This window comes from Aedes albopictus, chromosome 1 (genome assembly GCF_035046485.1).
Source record: "Aedes albopictus strain Foshan chromosome 1, AalbF5, whole genome shotgun sequence".
Lineage (NCBI taxonomy): Eukaryota > Metazoa > Arthropoda > Insecta > Diptera > Culicidae > Aedes > Aedes albopictus.
In genome coordinates, this window is record NC_085136.1 from 87,620,429 (window position 1) to 87,639,120 (window position 18,692).

At 40.2% G+C, this 18,692-nt stretch overlaps 1 protein-coding gene across 1 annotated transcript in view; it reads left to right on the forward strand.

Annotated features, from left to right (window-relative positions):
- The window catches only part of LOC115254485 (transient receptor potential protein-like), a 70,176-nt gene that overhangs the window by 35,674 nt on the left and 15,810 nt on the right, over window positions 1-18,692 (forward strand). Inside the window, exons 6-12 of the mRNA XM_029852035.2 lie at window positions 11,728-11,901; window positions 11,966-12,200; window positions 12,258-12,556; window positions 12,632-12,793; window positions 12,856-13,254; window positions 13,331-13,504; window positions 13,577-13,799. Coding sequence (XP_029707895.2) covers window positions 11,728-11,901; window positions 11,966-12,200; window positions 12,258-12,556; window positions 12,632-12,793; window positions 12,856-13,254; window positions 13,331-13,504; window positions 13,577-13,799 — 1,666 coding nt within the window. The remainder of the gene's footprint in view (window positions 1-11,727; window positions 11,902-11,965; window positions 12,201-12,257; window positions 12,557-12,631; window positions 12,794-12,855; window positions 13,255-13,330; window positions 13,505-13,576; window positions 13,800-18,692) is intronic.

Below are 18,692 nucleotides of genomic sequence, written 5' to 3' on the forward strand. Positions count from 1 at the left end.
CATGAAGATTGATATGTCGCATGCTGGGGTTTTGAAGAGACACATAAGTGGCCATTTTCACGGAGGAACCAGGTTCCCGGAACATCCCGGAACGAGTCCAATGTGGTCAAAAATCCGCGAAATGGCTTCCTTCGATCTTGTTTTGCAAAATCATGAAGATTGATATGTCGCATGCTGAGTTTTAGGAACCCAACGAAAGTGTCCCCTTGCCTGGCCAAAAACATACCCCAGTACGTCCCGGAATAACTCCGGAACCAAATGGCCAATTTGAAATTTTGGTTTACGTTTCAAAACTAGAGATCTAACCGGTTCTTTTGGGACGTCGATGATCAAAATCGGTCCAGAAATAACGAAGTTATGATTTTTCCAGTCTGATCCTGAATACGCAAATCGTACGTTCAGATTATAAGGGTAAAGAGCTCCTGAAATTTCAGGGTATTTCAGGAGCTTTTGAACGATCTGAAACGCTCCCACTTGGAACCCCCTTACTTTTGGGCTCTCTGGGAACTGCCTGGAAACCTTCTTATTCCCATCTCAAATGCCTAGAAGTGAGACATGTTTTCGCGAACTAAGTTTCTTCATTAAAGCTCTAACTTAATTCATGTAGAAAATTCCATCTTTTTATGCCTTACCAAGTGCCTTACATTATTTAAGGCCTCCCAAGCCATGTGCATACATTAAGAAGGCTCATATATCCACAGTTGATGAGTTGTGGGTATCCAACATAACCAAGCTAGAGGTGACGGGTTCGATTTCCGGTCAGTTCAGGATCTTTTCGCGAAGGAAATTTCATTGATTTCCTTGGGCATAGAAGCACAGACAAACAGACGCAACTCTTAGAGGAAGTTCATCAAAAACTTTTGCCCGGTGTCTTTTTCATGAGCACACTGCCACCTGTTGGTAGAACCGCGTGAGACACACTCGACCATGATGGATTTCGATTTGACGTGAACCTTGCTAGTTGCCGATAGCATGATGATGGGACGATAGCTTGACGCGTTGGTCCTTCCCGGGCTGGGAGATGGGAATAACTGTGCTTACCTTCCACTAGGATGGAAAATAGCCTAGTTGGAGACCCTTGGAGAAGACCGCAGCTGCTTCCTGGCCAATACACCACACTGGAGAGCTTCTTCAGAACCATGTTCAAGATGTTGTCCTTGCCGGAGCCTTCATGTCTCCGACCGCTTGGCTGCACTTTGACTTCATTACTTCATAGGGGTTCTGCGTATTCGCACCGAAGTTATGCGCTTCGAGCAACTTGTGGGCGATGGCGTATGCTTTCTTCGACGGGGAGACCGGGATGCCTCCGTTGTTCTCCTTTAGACGGACGGGGAGAGGCTTCTTCTTGGCCACCACCCTTCAGAATCTGCAGTAGTCTGAAGAGGTCACTCAGCTGGCAGAAGAGGCTCGAGAGCTGCCGGTTCTTGATCACATCTATCCGGTCCTTGACCTGGTGAGACTTCCAGCTTCCAGCGTTTTCAGCAGGCAGATTCGAAAGATTCGGTTCTTCCGGTAGTTGGGAGTCTACCAGGCGGCTGAATGCTACACAGTTGACTCGGTAGTAGTCGCGTTCCAGCTCGCTTCGTCGGCGGGTCTGATGCTGGTTCGCGTTCTAGCTCGCAGATCACTGGGAGGTGGTCCAAACTCAGCTCTTGATAAGTGACCGGCTTATGCAGCTGTATGTCCGACAGGAATACATCCACTGTTGGTGTTGAGCCTCCTGGGAAGACGATCGTTGGATCGTCCGGGTGGTGTAGGCCACACGTATCTGAGCTGTGATGATATGCCAGGAGAGTCTCATTTTTTATGGTTTCGGCACAAGGAATGTGCTCGATGTGCCTTTGCTGTCACGGAATTGTCGAAATTGCGTAGACAGCGAATAGCGCAACGGCACCGCAAAGGGTGCTGATTTTGACGCCGATGGCTTCCATGACGCTCGTCTTGGGATTAGGCAGCATTATGTAGCGTAGGCCCTGTCGAATGAGTTTGGCTTCGCCTCCACCGCTGGAGTTTTTGGCGGTCCAGTCGCACCTCGATGTGTATTGGTAGCGAGAAGTTTATAGTCCGGATAGAGACCCCCGAAATCCATGAGAGCCCCATAAAGACCCTGAAATCCCCTAAAACACCTTGAGACGCCTTTGAAACTCCGCAGAATACCCTGATGCCCCGCAAGGGTTTATTATATCCCCTTGAAGCCCCATGAAACCCTCTCCGTCCACCGGAAACTCAATGAAACCAACTGAAATACTTACCTTGAAAGCAGAGCTGCTCCCGTGCTGCAGCATGACCGCGCGTGCTGCGTTCTTCTCTTGCAAAATCTCTCTACACTCATTGTCGAATCAATTGTTGCTTCGGATCCGTTCCACATACCCGACGTTGCTCTCAGCTGCGTTGTTGAAAACCGCTTTTATCGTACTCCAGCGTTCCTCGAGAAGAGCATCATTGCGCTCGCCCTCGTCTGACAGAACTGCCTCGACCGAGATACTGCGCGTATGTGGTGGCGACATTCGGTTGGTTCAGTCGCTCCAGATTATACCGAGGCGGCCGTCGGTACCATACGCTGTTAAGGACAAGGTATTTGGAGTACATTGCTCAAAATTTCTAGAGCACCGTTTTTTAGAACTGTTGAACGGATTTGGATGAAAATGCATCACGCTAATTGTTCAGTGATTGTAAACAGCGTGTTGCGGCCAGTCCTAGCCACGGATTTTCGGACTCTCTATTTAGCAACTCGGGGTTGCGTTGGAGTATGCTTTTAACTGTAATTCAGTGTAATTAGTGTTGTTACAGTCATAATAGTTCATGTCTACTTACAAATTCTAGTCCTTTTTGTAATTTATCTGTCCGTGTCTACCTAGACCTGCAACTGTCTTGTCACTGTCCTGTTAAACGTTAATATTCGTTACTTATTTAATTGGTGTAGTTTAAAATGTAGTACTTACAAAGTGTTGTTTGTTCATATAATTGTTTTGAATCCAGTACAATTCAATAAAATTTTTAATGTAATACGCGTGATACAAATTCAATGCTTTTAGTTTGACAATTGGATCTGTTTTTGTAAATTACGTGTGTGTGTCCCGTTTGAGGTCGAATCTAGTTTACCGACTCGTGGAAGTGCTGCCGGGTGATCGGTTTCTGTTACACAGCGTGATGCATTTTGATCCAAATCCGTTCAACGGTTCTAAGAAACGGTGCTCTAGAAATTTTGAGCAATGTACTCCAAATACCTTGTCCTTTGTGGTGCCGATCTTCCTTGCTCCTAGTTCAGTTTACAACCAAGAGATATGAATCAAAGTTGCAAGGCAAGAGCCTAAAGGACCTTACAAGAAGTCTACCGCGCCAGAATGAAGCATACTTTATTCAACAAAGTTTTTCAAAAAAAAAAATTAAAAAGCTGAAAAAAGATAAAAAAAAGTATTCAAATAGGCTTTTGTTGGCGATAGTGCTGTTTGGAGCAATCAGTTTGGTACAAGCTTGTTAGGGGCCGTTCATATACCACGTGGACACAAAAATGCTGATTTTGTACTTCCTCCACCCTGCCCGTGGACAAGCGTGGATTTTTTTGACGAAACCTATCCCCCCTTCCCCAATGTTCTTGTGGACATCAGATTTTTTTTCTATATTTTTTAATGAAATGGTAGAAAATGATTTTTTTTTTCGGAAAAAGGTTTAATTCATGATAAATTAAATCAAAAATATTCTACAGATTCCGTGCCACAATTAATTTACATTGTATTTTTTTTTTTTGAAAGGCTGATTTTTTGACTGAGACAATAATATGTTAAGATAACGAGAAAATTGAAATGAAACTTCGAGAAATTCATACAGATCTTCGTCGGAAATCCCGAAAGAAACCCCAACACTGTTCTGGTCTACACTCCGAAACTCCTTGATACAAAACATCCAGATGCATACTCGGATTTTTTATATTTAGTTCCAGAAATTTGGCCAGTGAAATTGTAAAATTATTGCATTAGGTCGTTTTTTAAAAATCTTTAATCAATGCTGTCCACGTGGACATTTGGCAGACAACCCCTCCCCCCCTCCATGGACAAGAGTGGACTTCTCTCAAACCCCCTCCCCATCTAAGTTGTACACGTGGTATATGGACGGCTTCATATTTCTCGCGTTCTGGACCATTCACATGATACTGGCTTCACTAGAGTTGCTCAAAAGTATAAAAGCGTTCAGGAAATTGTGGATATTTCTTGAAAACTTCTCAGAAACCCCTTTTGGAAATTTGGTCAGCAATTCCTTGGAAAACTGTTTCGGTAATTATATTCAATCATCCAGCAATCTCTTTAGAAAATTGTTCGGCATTTATGAACGCGTTAGAATGTTTTGGATTTTTTTGTTACTATTCCTTTGATAAAAATTATCAGGCCATGCCTTTGGGAACATTTAGGAAAAAGAAAAATTGAGAAATTATTCCAGAAACTCGTTTATAATTTATTCGGAAAATCCTTTTTGAATTCATGTGCCAACTTTTTTGGGATTTTTTCACTATGTTTTTTCAATTTACTTTGGCAATTTATTCGAGAAATACCTCGGTTATTTATTTTGAAGTTTCCTTGGCAACTCCTTCTTCAGTCATGGAGTAATGGATAAGACGATTTCTTCGACATTTTTTTGTTTATTTGTTTATTTTCATTAATTGAACTGACAATCATTGTCTTATTGAATATCTTAAAACTATGTTAACAGTAATTTCATACAAATTCATAAACATCTTCACAAGATCATTAACAGAACAAATCTAACACCCAATTTTATCACGGTTTACTAACGACAAGTTATAAGCTAACTTACACATCGGTAATTCAAAAACAATCAAAGTATATAAACGAACAAACATGCCAACCTAATATCTGCTTTAGATATCAATGGACTATTACAATTAGGGTTGCCAAGTAGTATTATGCCTGCTAACAAATTCTCGAAACTTTACATTAACAGGCCACGTTGACGGATCAAGCGCTCGTTCTTTCCATTTATAGCTAACGATCACCTTAAACGATACAAAATCCAACAATCTCCGATCATTAACATTTCGTGTCAGATTTATTACATCCAAGCGTTCGGGATCGGGAATGTCTAGAGCGCGGGATACCATTCGATGGACATCACGATCAGAAACACTCGGATTGATATTCGATAAGAACAATGCAAAATAGTCGTCGTTCGATGTACTATTGTCCCATCCTCGGTGTCGGCTTTCATGATTGCTATCACATCCATTCGTTCCGTTCGAAAGCGTGCGTGTCGAGATCGGAGTTGAGTGCAATATTTTTGGTGGGTTCGGGCAAGTCGTAGGTACGATTTTGGATAGAGTGTCTAGAATTTCATTCACGGTATTCTTCAGCTGCTTAACTTCTTGCTCCACAGTGTTTGTGCTCTCCGAGGTTGAGGTGGATTGAATGCCTTCTCTCGTTCTCCGAAAAGCGTTCATACAGGCGTCACACATCCACAAAATATTTTGTGATCGCGAGAGTGTATCAAAATCCCCTTCCTTCAGACTAACACATTCAGCATGAAAAAAACACGCACAATCGCCTTCACATACAGTGTAAAGATCAACGAGACCGTCAATGTACTGAGAGCATTTCTTGCACTTTCTGTCTTTTGCCATTGTAGATTGAAAACGACGTTGAAATTAAATTCACTTTATTGGCTTCTAGTGACACTGACACTAAGGGAGCGTCCATAAATTACGTCACGCAAAAATTGCCTATTTTCAACCCCCCCTCCCCCCTATGTCACACTTTTTGTATGAGACCTTTGACATTTTTGTATGGGTTGTCACACTTTACTGAACCCCCCCTCCCCCCTAAAAGCGTGACGTAATTTATGGACGTTCCCTAACTGTACCAAGCACGAAAGGAAGAGCTACTAAACTTACAGACCCAACGTCGCGCTGATTGATTTTAGGCAGTGAATAAACAGTTTATAACGCGATTTTAAATCAGAGCAACAGCTAAGACAGGCACACGTATCAACAAGCCACAAGATGTATGCGTTCTTCGGCTTTTTCTCTTGGAATTCTTCCAACATCGTCTTTGTGAATTCATTCGGTTATTGCTTCGAGCATTAATTTGTCAATTTTTATCGAAACATTCTTTGGCAATTTTTTAGAAGATAGTTTGGAAGGTCGATCTCCGCATTTTTTTTGTAATTGATCTGGCAGTATATTTGCTATTTGTTTCGACGTTTCCTGTGAGAATTGTTGAAGCAATTAGGTTATTAAATTTTAAAAAAATGTGTTGGTTTTCTTGCATTTTATACGAAAGAGAACCTTTTTCTGAGCCATGATGATTTTTTTTCAGATTCTTTTACTTTATTATGACACCTAAAATCATTCAAAAAAGGGATTTTTATAAATCCCCTTTTGACAGCTAGGCAACTGTTTGACAGTTCCGACCAGTACAAAATCCGACGAGGAGTGGTTAAACAAAATTAATCATCTTGTTGTCGAAATTATTTTTTAGAAGAAACTGCCAAACAAATAAATAAAATATGCTGATGGGGTTAGGAATTGTTTAAGAAATTCCCAATAAACAATAATGTAATTACCCTAGGATTTCTCAAATAAATTTTAGAAGACATTGTCAAAGAAATTACTACAAGGATTTGCAAAGTAGCGAAAATCCTGGAAGAAATTCCGAAGAAACTTTAGAAAGCTCAGATAATCGGAGACGAACCAGTCTCGGGCTGAAAGTCTCGATAATAAAGATAAAAAAAAAGCTCAGATAAAACTGAAAGCTTCAAAAACAGAAACTCCTCGTTGTGAACGAATAGTGAACTAAATTGTTTTCTTTGTAAGAGTTTTTTTCTTGTTTACATCGTTGACGAAGAAAGTATCATTCGAAACTATGAGATATACGACACTTCTACTGAACTGACACTAGCACCCCGTAGTGAGCAAATTTCAACTTAATTGTTGTCTAGCTTGAAAGTTTCATTACTCTTAACAACTTTTTCCAAAGGCAGTACCTTTCATGTGGTCCAGAACGGCTTATAGCTCTAACCTTCTGAGCAACTTTGATGGAGACAATAACCTCCTTAGGGATGATTTGTTCACCTCGGCTTAACCGGTAAGCCAGGCTTACCCATACAGTTAAACCTGGCTTAACGCTTAAGCAAGGATGAAGAAATCGCCCTTTAATGGCCTAAAACGCTACCCGAGCAAAGGCGAATAACAAAATGATAACAAGTGTTCGTTTACCTGGTTATCATTCCTTTGATAATTGAGTTTGTTATCATTTAGGTTGAATTAAGAGTCAACATAACAAAAAAGATAACTCAAATTTACTCCTCGAATACCAAAATGATAAGAAGTTAAGTTATCATTGAGTTCAAGTTGATAACTAATTACCCAGTCAACATTTTGGTCTGTTTAATTTTTGTTATACACATCCATATAAGAGCCAATGCACTCGTATAAAGTGCACAAAACTGCTATATACGTACCAAAGTGGAGGCCATATACATACTTCTGACGACTTTTCTTGACTTCCTGTGAACAGTAATACGATGCCCTCAAATATCGGTGGAAAAATAAAAACGACTTTACGTGATAACTTATACGACGCCCCAATTTACCGATGAAAAAAGGTCAAAAGTCCATATCCAGCTTCGATCTCAGAACCTCGAGATCCGTAATCCAATACCGTACCACGGTACCAATTCATATTACTTGGATAACAATTGAATATTGGCCAATTTAAACTCAGAGCTTAACCGCATCGTACTATTTTATGCTAATACGGAGACTTGCTTTCAATTCTCACTAAGTCTTTGCGATTCCATTTAGTGTTTTTTAAACCTGATAATTAATACAACATAGGTATCTGTCAGATATACAACTTCTAGAGATTTTGGATGGCGCTTTATGCTACTTGTCTTGTTTATATCAGAACAGTCACCGCCGCCGCGCTCTAGTCGTCGTCGTTGTCGTCGCCGTCGTCGCGGAAAAAGTTACGCGAATTACCTCCGTTTTCTAGTGGAAACCCGCTTTAAACCTACAAAACATTATGCGCCGCGGTCATCAGCAGCAGTGAATATTAAAACGTCTTCACAAGGAGTGCGCTGAATGCCTGGAAATGAACAGGATATGGATCAGATTGCCGCATCCAAATGCGGAACAGCAGCAACAAACAATTTGCAGCACCCCAACCATTCAAAAGGATTAGGTATGATTGTTTAATTAGCACCTAGTTTTATTTATCGGCAAGTACCTACTACTGTGTCAATTGAAATCAACAGATGCATAATTTTAATAGTTTGGATGATGAAAACGGATTGGAACGGAGGCGAGGTGAGTGGAGTAAATGCCAAATTGTGTAATGTACCGGCTGATGTGACGTGGGGGAGATGGGATTTGTGCTGCTCATCGATTGTGTTGACTGTCGGCCTGTTTCACGCGTGCATGTATCGAATACAACCAGAATTTAGAAATTTAGCATTTGGTCAATGCGTATGGTTTCGAGTTATTTTGAGCCCTACATTGAAAATCAACAAACTACCAGCTGAATCGCAATGACGATTTTATTTCGTCTTGGCTTGATGGGTGACAACTTCTTTGAAGGCATTACGATTTCACTTAATGCTAATCTGACTGAATATAAGATATAGCATTTTTAACAGCTAGTAACGACTTCAATTCTCTCTATTTACGCCTCGAGCTGTTTATAATACTGTTCATCGTAAACAAATCGCAATGCCGATTTCTATACAATTTTTTCAGCATTATTGTTGCAACATTTACCGTTTTCTGCGATTTCGATTTCTGACAGAATAAAATAAGATTTTGGTTGTATATCGTTTTACGATATGTGGTTTACTGGGTATGTTATACAATTGTCCAACACTACATTTAGTTATCAACATGAAAAAAGACAGCTGATTGGTAACAGGTTTTGTTACCAATTAGTTATCATTCAGAACTATTTTATCGATCCAAAAATGGTAAAAACTACTTTACCGGCATCGCCAGCAATTGAAAAAAGTTTCTTATTATGTACAACGAATGTTTTCAACTATGTATTATGTACATGTGGGTCCCGCCGATAACGCACCCAACTAACATTACCTCATTTTGCAAGCGCCTTCACGACGAATTAATTCATCATGATGCTGAATAATATTTGGTTAATTTTCAGGCACAAAATTTGATCGGGTTTTGTTTACACAAATTTGGAGAAACTATAAAGCATAGTGTTGTATACCAACTAAACTGTTTGTTGTTTAATCGTTTGACAAATATATAGTAAAGATGTTATTCAGCTTCCGCAAAAATATTTTAAAAAAAAATGCATTTTTTTGAATTTCCACGAGAGTTTCTGATCATCACTCATGCTGTGAACAACTATTGTGAAATAATAACTACACAAAAATTTACCGAAATCAAGACTCGAACTTCTTAACTGCGCCATCCAGCAGATGATGAATCGAAGCGCTCACATCAAAACATAAACTTCCCGTGCCGTGGTTTAATAATGGTTACACTTTGACTCCTATTCAGCAGTGGTGAATCATGTTCTGTTTATGGTTAACAACTGAACAACACATTAATTCAGCTGCTGTTCAATAAAAAACACGTGTTTTTCATCATGTACACTGAATCGAAGTATGATGAAACGCAAACGCTTATTTGACTTGTGAACTACACATTATACATAACTAGCTGTCCCGGCAAACTTTGTCTTGCCAGTTGTGGTGGTTGACAGCTGTTGAGGTCATTACAGCAAAGCACTCTAGATTGGTTTTCTTGCGGTCATGTTGACTTTGTACCCAGTTCACACATATCTCAGTATTTTCTTAATATTTCTTGTTTTTCAGTTCATTTTTGTAACTTTTAATACATATAAACACAGCCACCATAAATACGAATCGAACTGTGCAAGGGTCATGCTAATCGGTTCGGCCGTTCGTGAGTTTTGTTGCCTCAAAGGGACTTCAAACTCATTTTTATATATATAGATAATAATGCTAATTTTTACATGAACTTAACAAAAAGCAGAAAAAGGTCTTGTTGAACTATTTTGTAAAGTAATTACTGCAAGTCGAATAAAAATGTTATGAAACGTAATACCGATACGAAAGGTTGAACATTGGCTGCATTTACAATTGGAAAAGTATTTGTACAATAATGTGTACAGCACAAGTTTAGTTCAGCTATCATCACTATTATAAAGCAACAATTTAGCCTGCATGCTTGTTTGCGGCATGCGATTGTTAGTTGGGCAGTTTATTATCAAAGTGATATCATTTTGTTATCGGGTAGGTATTCCAGGTATGTCCGACATGGTAGATTCCCGATAGATCCTACATTTGGACCTGCTTTCATCTTCTCATATTATCATCAAAAGCTGATGATAAACCTGGGAGTAGAATACTTGTAAGTTAAATGAAATTGAGGTGAATACTGCTACGTTTAATTCCAACTATGGGTTTGCATCCTATGTTTGGTACGTGATTCGTCGTGTGAGATCAACATCATAGGATGCAAACACATCGTTAAAATCGTTGAAATTGAGTGCAACAGTATTTTACTTGCTTTTCTTTTACTCCTGAAAAGCAGATTTTCTTATTTGTAAATACGCCGGTTCTTACTTACTTCAAATCGGGGAAAGGCAGTAACAACCTACACATCCCTGTGGAATGGCGCATATTAACTTGGCTGAAGGGTGCGGAGGGTAGCACAAGTTGAGCTTTCCAATCCCGGACCCTTTTCTCGAACGCATATCAAAATTTCCGCAATCAAATAAATCAGTTGTTCTGACAACAGTAGGTATGTTCAACGTAATCAAATTTGTTCCCAGTCCCAAACATTGTGGGAGAAACTGATATGAAGCCGATCGACGAAATGCGGTTTCCATAGTGGAGTGGAGCCCGTTTCGCGAAATGGTTGTTGTACCATGTTACTTCGTTCATATTTATAAGACTTCTTATCTAGCTGGAATGATAATAGCATTGGAATACTTCATTTCTTGGAAACGGATTGATTATTAAAAGCAACTAAGGGGCTGTCCATAAACCACGTGGTCATTTTTTTGGGACTTTTCAACCCCCCCCCCCCCCCCGCGTGGTAATTTGTCCATACAAAATTTTATTTTGGTCCATACAAAATGGTCATTGGCCGAACCCCCCCCCCCCCCCCTCATGACCACGTGGTTTATGGACAGCCCCTAAACGACAAACTTCATAGTACCAACAAATTAAGTAACAAGTCAACAAATTAAGAAAAGTCAAGAAGATTTATGGAGATCGTAAAAACCATTATAAAACCAATATAAAAGAATTTAAGTTTTATCACAGGTCTCAGAAGTTATCCTTAAACTAATTGGAAGTTAACATTTAAACGGAATACGTTAATTTTAAGTAACATTTTTAATTCAAATTTGTCCAAAGAAGTTCTCAAATTCACCATAAACCAGCAGAAAACCAATAAGACGTTGCGATGGTTATTAAAACCTCGTGGAAACTGATTGGACTTGAAACTGTTCCTTGGGAATTATTTCCATACGTTGGTTTGCAGGTGTAAAACATACGTGAATATGTGGACCCAAGTAACAAATAGACTAGAAGAGGTTCTTAAAACCATCATAAAACTAAAATAAAAGGTATAAGGGTTATGACGGTTCTCAAAACTTTCACTAATTGGTCATCAAAATGTTACTTGAAACACTACCAAGCAGAACATAGTTACCGACAATTTCTCCACTACAGACAATGCGAGCCAACGTGCAAGAGTTCGCCACCTCCCTGCTGGATCATGCCCGAACGTCCACCGAGCTGGAGATCATGCTAAACTACAACGCCGGCGCCATAGACAACTGGGAACCGGGCGAACGCCAAACGCTGGATCGACTGAAATTGGCACTGAAGTTCAAACAGAAACTGGTAAGATTATCAAACGCCCTGTTTGAACGTTGGATCATAACTGTAGATCTGTTTTACGAAATAGTTCGTAGCTCACCCGAACGTGCAACAGCTGCTGGCAGCGATCTGGTACGAGGGTTTGCCGGGTTTTCGACGCAAGTCCCCCGTTGGTCAGATCACCCAGGTGGCCAAACTGGGCGCCATGTTTCCGGTTTACAGTATGATCTACATGATCGCACCCAACTCGTTGATGGGACAGTTCATGAAGAAACCCTTTGTGAAGTTCATCGTCCACTCGGCTAGCTATGCATTCTTTTTGAGTAAGTTCTTTGGGGGAATTCGGGAAGTACATAGTTGATCAAGTCGTTGTTTCTCAGTGTTACTGGGAGCTGCCTCGCAACGAGTCGAATACTTGGCTATCGAATGGTTTGGGCCGGACTGGATGCAGGAGATACTGAAAGAGTGGAAACGGAAGGAGCGTGGATCGCTACCGGGCCTAGCGGAGTGTTTGGTCATACTGTACATCATCAGCTTGATATGGCACGAGATCAAATCGCTCTGGAACGATGGCCTGCTGGAGTACGTGACGGATCTGTGGAACATCGTGGACTTCATCTCGAACTCGTTCTACATAGCGTGGATCAGTTTGCGGTTCACGTCCTGGTACACGGTTTGGGTGAGTTAACGATGCATTCTGTTGAGGATTTGAAGGTGATTATGGTGTTAAACCGGTTGATCCTTATTCTTGAAGCGCGATTCTAGGGCAGGTCTCAACCCATGGTATCCTCGTGAGCAATGGGATCAATTTGATCCGATGCTACTCTCTGAAGGAGCATTCGCTGCTGGTATGATCTTCTCGTTCCTCAAGCTGGTTCACATCTTTTCGATTAATCCACACTTGGGACCGCTACAGGTGAGTTCGATCAACCCTAGAGTTCCAGCAGTTCACCAGTTCTTCAATCCATCCATCAACAGGTATCCCTCGGCCGAATGATCATCGACATCATCAAGTTCTTCTTCATCTACACCCTGGTACTGTTCGCCTTCGGCTGTGGTCTTAACCAACTTCTATGGTACTACGCCGTCCTGGAAAAGAACAAATGCTACCATCTTCCGTCCGGGCTTCCAGATTTTGAAAACAACGAAAAAGCGTGCGGTATTTGGCGTCGATTTGCGAACCTCTTCGAAACATCCCAATCGCTGTTCTGGGCATCTTTCGGCTTAGTAGATCTGATGGCCTTCGAACTGGCCGGAATCAAGAGCTTCACCCGGTTTTGGGCTCTACTTATGTTCGGTTCGTACAGTGTCATCAACATTATTGTCCTCCTAAACATGTTGATCGCCATGATGAGCAACAGCTACCAAATCATTTCGGTAAGTTTCGACTTGATTTGATTTACGTGGGTCAATCATAACACTTTTTTATCTCTCCACCTTCCCTTCCACCAAGGAACGTTCGGACAGCGAGTGGAAGTTTGCTCGCTCCCGGCTGTGGATGAGCTACTTCGAAGATGGTGATACGCTACCCCCGCCCTTCAATCTGGTGCCTTCGGTCAAAAACTTCGACAAGATTATGAGCTTATGCAAATGCAGCAAGGACAAACGGTCGACGACGAGTATTCTGGTAAGTTTCCTAAATCCTTTTCGTAACTTTTGAACAAAACAACCAATCAAATTATCCCACGAACCCTTGCAGAAACGAAACCGCGAAAAGGCCCAGCGGCGTCACGAGAATGTGATGCGGCTGCTAGTGCGGCGGTATGTGACGGCCGAGCAGCGGAAACGGGATGACTTTGGCATCACTGAGGATGACGTGATGGAGATTCGGCAGGACATTAGTACCCTGCGGTACGAGCTGATCGATATTTTGCATCAGAATGGCATGAGGACACCGAACGTCAAGGCTTCGGATGGGGCAAGTAAGTGTTGGGTGGGCTGAGATCAACAAAGATATGGAAACTCTGGGTTATCTTATTTTTGGTATAAGATAAGGATATAACTTTTTTCACAGCCGTCGGATCACTTCGCGGTCTTCGACAAAGTTGTTTGGCATATAGTCACCTACAATAATACCAAAGGGTTTGATTATTGAACGCTTATAGCGCCACCTAGCGGCAAAATGCGAAAACTTAAAATTTCTGCATACATTTGGCCAAGTTTTCCCATACAAACTTCAAGCGTTTTGAGCGCCCCCTTAGGCTCAATAGATTTTGCTCAAATTTTGAACGTAGCTTCTGGGAGTCCAAAACAACTGATTTAGGAGGTAAGACTTGGCATTTTTCGAAATTTTTGTTTTTCATATAAGTGTGGGCCACCCTAATGTTTATTCTCTACTATAACTCTAGGATAACGCCTAGTTTTATTTGTTAAATTACTATGAAATGTCGAAGCAAACTACTTTAAAATTTGCAAAAGAATTTTGCCAGGACATCCTTGAGAGTTTTTTCAAGGATTTCCTTAACCCTCGAGTGATCGCACTGTTGTATTTTGTACAACACGCTGAAAAAATCTCGCATTTTGTACTCAGCCTGAGCGTATGGAAATGGTTGCTGATGGTGCGATTGTCGGAAGGATAAAAACTTGTTTCATAACATCCAGAAATATATGTAGAAATCCCTCCAGGGATCCCTACAACGATCCCTCCATGAATTTCTTTAAGGATCCATCCAAGGATTTTTCAGGGATTTCTACAAGAATTTTACTGGGGGTGCTTCCACCATATCATTTCGGTAAGTTTCGACTCGATTTGATTTACATGGGTCTATCATAATACGTTTTTCTTTGCAGAGATTTAACTAAGAATTCCGTAAACCCTTATGTGGCCGGCAGGGTACCCGGGTACCCAGCACCCATTTAAAATACACGGTGTAGAAAAAAGCAAAAAGTTTGCCGGCCACATAACGGTTAAAGGTATCTTTGGGGATTATCTCAGAAATTGCTACAAATACTGTCCAAAGATTCAACCAATAATTTGCCCGTGGGATCTTTTCAGAATTCTTTCAGAGATCTCTAATAATCCCTTCAAGGATTTTTCTAAGGCTACATGCTCGCATTCCTCCAGGGCTTCCTTAAGAGATTTCATCAGGGATTCTAATAAGAATTCCTTCCTAGGTTTGTAAATCTGAGCTTGTTCACCAACAAGACCAAAAACTTTATTTCCCTTCCGCAGAAAGAACTAATCTGGAGTTAATTCCCGATTTATTGGCTTGCGCTTAAAAGGCACACGTAACCCGCTTACGCCCTAGGTTTTTCACAGCTTTAATTCTCAAATAAACTTTTTATTTATATTCAAATTCCAATAAAATGAACAAAAATTTATGAAAAAAATTAAAGATGAATACAGGAATGCCGGAAAGAATACCGAAAATAATATCAGAGAAAATCGCTGATATATTACTAGTTCCAGATGTGGCCTAAGACTAGTTTCTTGTTGACCGTTCATCAGATTATCAAAAATGCCGCTCTGGTTTGGTTTGCCTCTATATTTTACCACTTCCGGCGAGTAACTCGTCTCATCACCAGTTCTGGAACACTACTGGTTCTCCCAAATATGGTCTGTGATTATTTGCTGGCTAACCGTTTATCATGTTACTGAATAAGTCAGTGATATGTCATTTGACCATTACTGGCAGGACACCCGGAATCGGTTCCGTATCACACTGATATGGCTTGCGTCTATTTTTTTGCAACTGTTCGCCATGTTACCAAAAAAGTCACGATACCTCAATGCATGGGTTTGGTTTGAGCCTATTTGCTTGCTAAGTTTATTAGGCTATCAAAAAAGCCGCGTTTTTGTTGTTTCGCATGCATGGGTTTTGTTCAATTTTATATTTAGCCGCCTTTGGAGGGAAACTCGGAACTGGTTTCGGCACTACTGGCAGTCCCTGTGGTCTTAGCCTACTTCCTTGATTAGCGATCATCAAGTTGTCGGAAAAGTCGTGATTTGATGTGCCGCATGTATAAGATTTGTTCACTTTTATATACGGAAACTTCCGGCGGGACACCCGGAACCGGTTCCGAAACTCTACCGGTCCAGACATGGTCTGAGTCTTTTTTTATGCCAACCTTTCAATATCATAAAAGCCGAGCTTCGATAAGTCGCATGCATGGATTTGGTTTACTTTTATATTTAACCACTTCTAGTGGGACATCCAAAACCGGTTCCGGAACACTACCAGTTCAGATATGGTCTGAGACTATTTTCTTGCCAGCTTTCATTAGGTTATCAAAAAGGCCCGTTTTGATATGTTGCATGCATGGATTTAATTTTGTATATTTGGCTACCTCCGGCGGGACACCAAAAACCAGTTCCGAAACACTACCGGTTCAGATATGGTCTGAGACTATTTTCTTACTAACTGTTTATCAAGTTATCGAAAATGCCGCAGTTTGATGTGCCGCTTGCAGAGTTTTGGATCACTTTTATATTTGGCCACTTCCAGCGGGACATCCGGAACCTATTCCGGAACATTACCGGTTCAGATATGGTCTGAGATTGTTTCTTGCTAACTGTTTATCAGGTAATCGGAAATGCCGCAGTTTAATGTTTCACATGTATGTGTTTGTTACATTTTTATGTGTGGCCCCTTCCAAGAGTACTAGTCCAGAACACCTAAATGGCCATAACACCAGAACGGCTGGACCGATCCGAACCATTTTCAAAAGGAAACAATGGGACCAGATTCCGCGTCGAATGAACCGTCAGTCATTAAAATCGGTTGAGGTTTACTGTCAAAAAGTGATGTGAGTTTTTTGTACACATACACACACACATCCACACACACAGACATCACCTCAATTCGTCGATCTGAGTTGATTGGTATATGTGACTCCCCAAGCAGCACACAAGTCACAAAGGAGTGTCGACAGCGCAGGTTTTTGGTTGTACAGAAGCTACATTCATGTAATTCTAACTCAAAGGAAGAATAACTTGAAAATGACTTGTGTCCAACCAAAAAACTGTGCTGTCGACACTCCTTTGTGACTTGTATGCTGCTTGGGTCGACCTTCCGGGCCTTCTATCAAAAAGTCATTTTTGAAGTGAACACACACTTAGTGTACGAGAAAGGCAAAACAAAACAAAAAAAATCATCACCCTTTGAATACTGAAAGAGTTCTTGAAGAAATTTTAGAAGGAATCTTTGGCAGAAAGTCTTGAAGGAATTCTGAAGAAATCTTCAAATTACTATAACATGAACACGTTGCAAATGACTTCCAGAAAAAAAATTAGAAGAAATCAATAGTCGAATGTGGAAATCTCTGGATATATTCTAAAAAGAGTTCCGGGAGTCATATCTTAAGGACTGCAAATTAAAACCAATGAAGGTTTCCGAAAGATATACATAAAAATACATACAGAAACTCTTTGAGACCTGGTGGAAAATCTTGGTGGAAAATGTTTAGAAGAACTCCTGGAGAAATTCCTTCAACAATTTTCGAAGCAAATCATGGACACTTTTCTTTAAGGAATATTTGAAAAACATCTGCAAAAACTCCTAGAAAAATCTACTGAGGAGCTTTCGATAGGATTGTGGTACAAATTCCTGGCACATTTTTTTTATTCCTGCTCGGGTCCGTCACTGCGACCAGTTATTAGATCTATTGTGCATTACCCGTATCCTTAGTGTAGTGCATGTCGCATTACTTAATTACCATTGAAGAGCATCAAAGTATCGATTTTGATACAGTTTTTGTTTTGTTTTCTTAGAAATTTCTTTCTTATAGAAAACAAAATAAGAGCACTGATAATTGGCCATGAATCGGAAACCTAGCATCATCCTTGTTTTACTGCTAAATTCTCCCCAGTAAAAAGTTTAGAACCCGGGTTTTAACATTAGCAACAATACCATTCCAAACATGAAACATATGATCAGTAATAAAGATTTAAGTATGTTCCTTGCATACCAGCACTTACCAGTCTTTGAAGAGTTAGTACATACATGGATCCCTAACCCGATTTGATGTTCTTTGCATCAAATTTTACTCAACTATCTGCAAAGTAAAGTTGATTAACTTAGTTTTATTCAGAGACCGTAAGCCACCACGATATATAGTTATATAGTGTTATATAGTTTATTTACAGACGAACTACTAACTCCATAGTGGATTTGTTCTTCTTTGAATAATAGGCGGTTCTTTCAAATTAAGTTTTTGAAAATTAACTGGCGGTCAAATTGGTTCGATATTTTGCTCTTCAGTCGATCTATAAATTATTCGGTCTCAATGTTCATGGCTATGCTGGAGTGTAGCGATTCAGTTGGCATATAAAACTCATTATCTTGATTGAGTCTATCAGTATGCATTGGCTGTGGCCCTACTATAATGAATTGGTTCTATACTATTTTCCAAAATGCCCCATTTTTTCGAAAAAAATATTTCAAAGAAATTCTGAGATCATTATATTAATTAATTTTAGTACATTTAAACATGATCTGATATTTTGTTTCTTATTAAAATTAGTAAAATTGTATCAGTTAATGATCAGTTTCCGGAACGTCAAACCCTGAAATTGTTTTCAAATATTTTCAAGATTTTAGTACTTGCAGTACTTGCAAAGCAAAGCCAGCATCGTTGGACAAAATGGACTTTTTTTTTTACTGGCGCGATTTAACTGTAACTTTTTTTTCGTTAAAGGCTGTTTTTCAGTTTACAGGCAGTTGAAGTGCTTACTTTATATGAGATTTGCCCTTCTTCAATTTATAGGTTGTTCTTTCTAGTTACACACTTAATCTCCAAATTTGATCTCGGTAAAAGCGAATAACGAACTCAATCGGTAAAGGTTATTTTAACTGAAATATCGTTAAAATTTGACA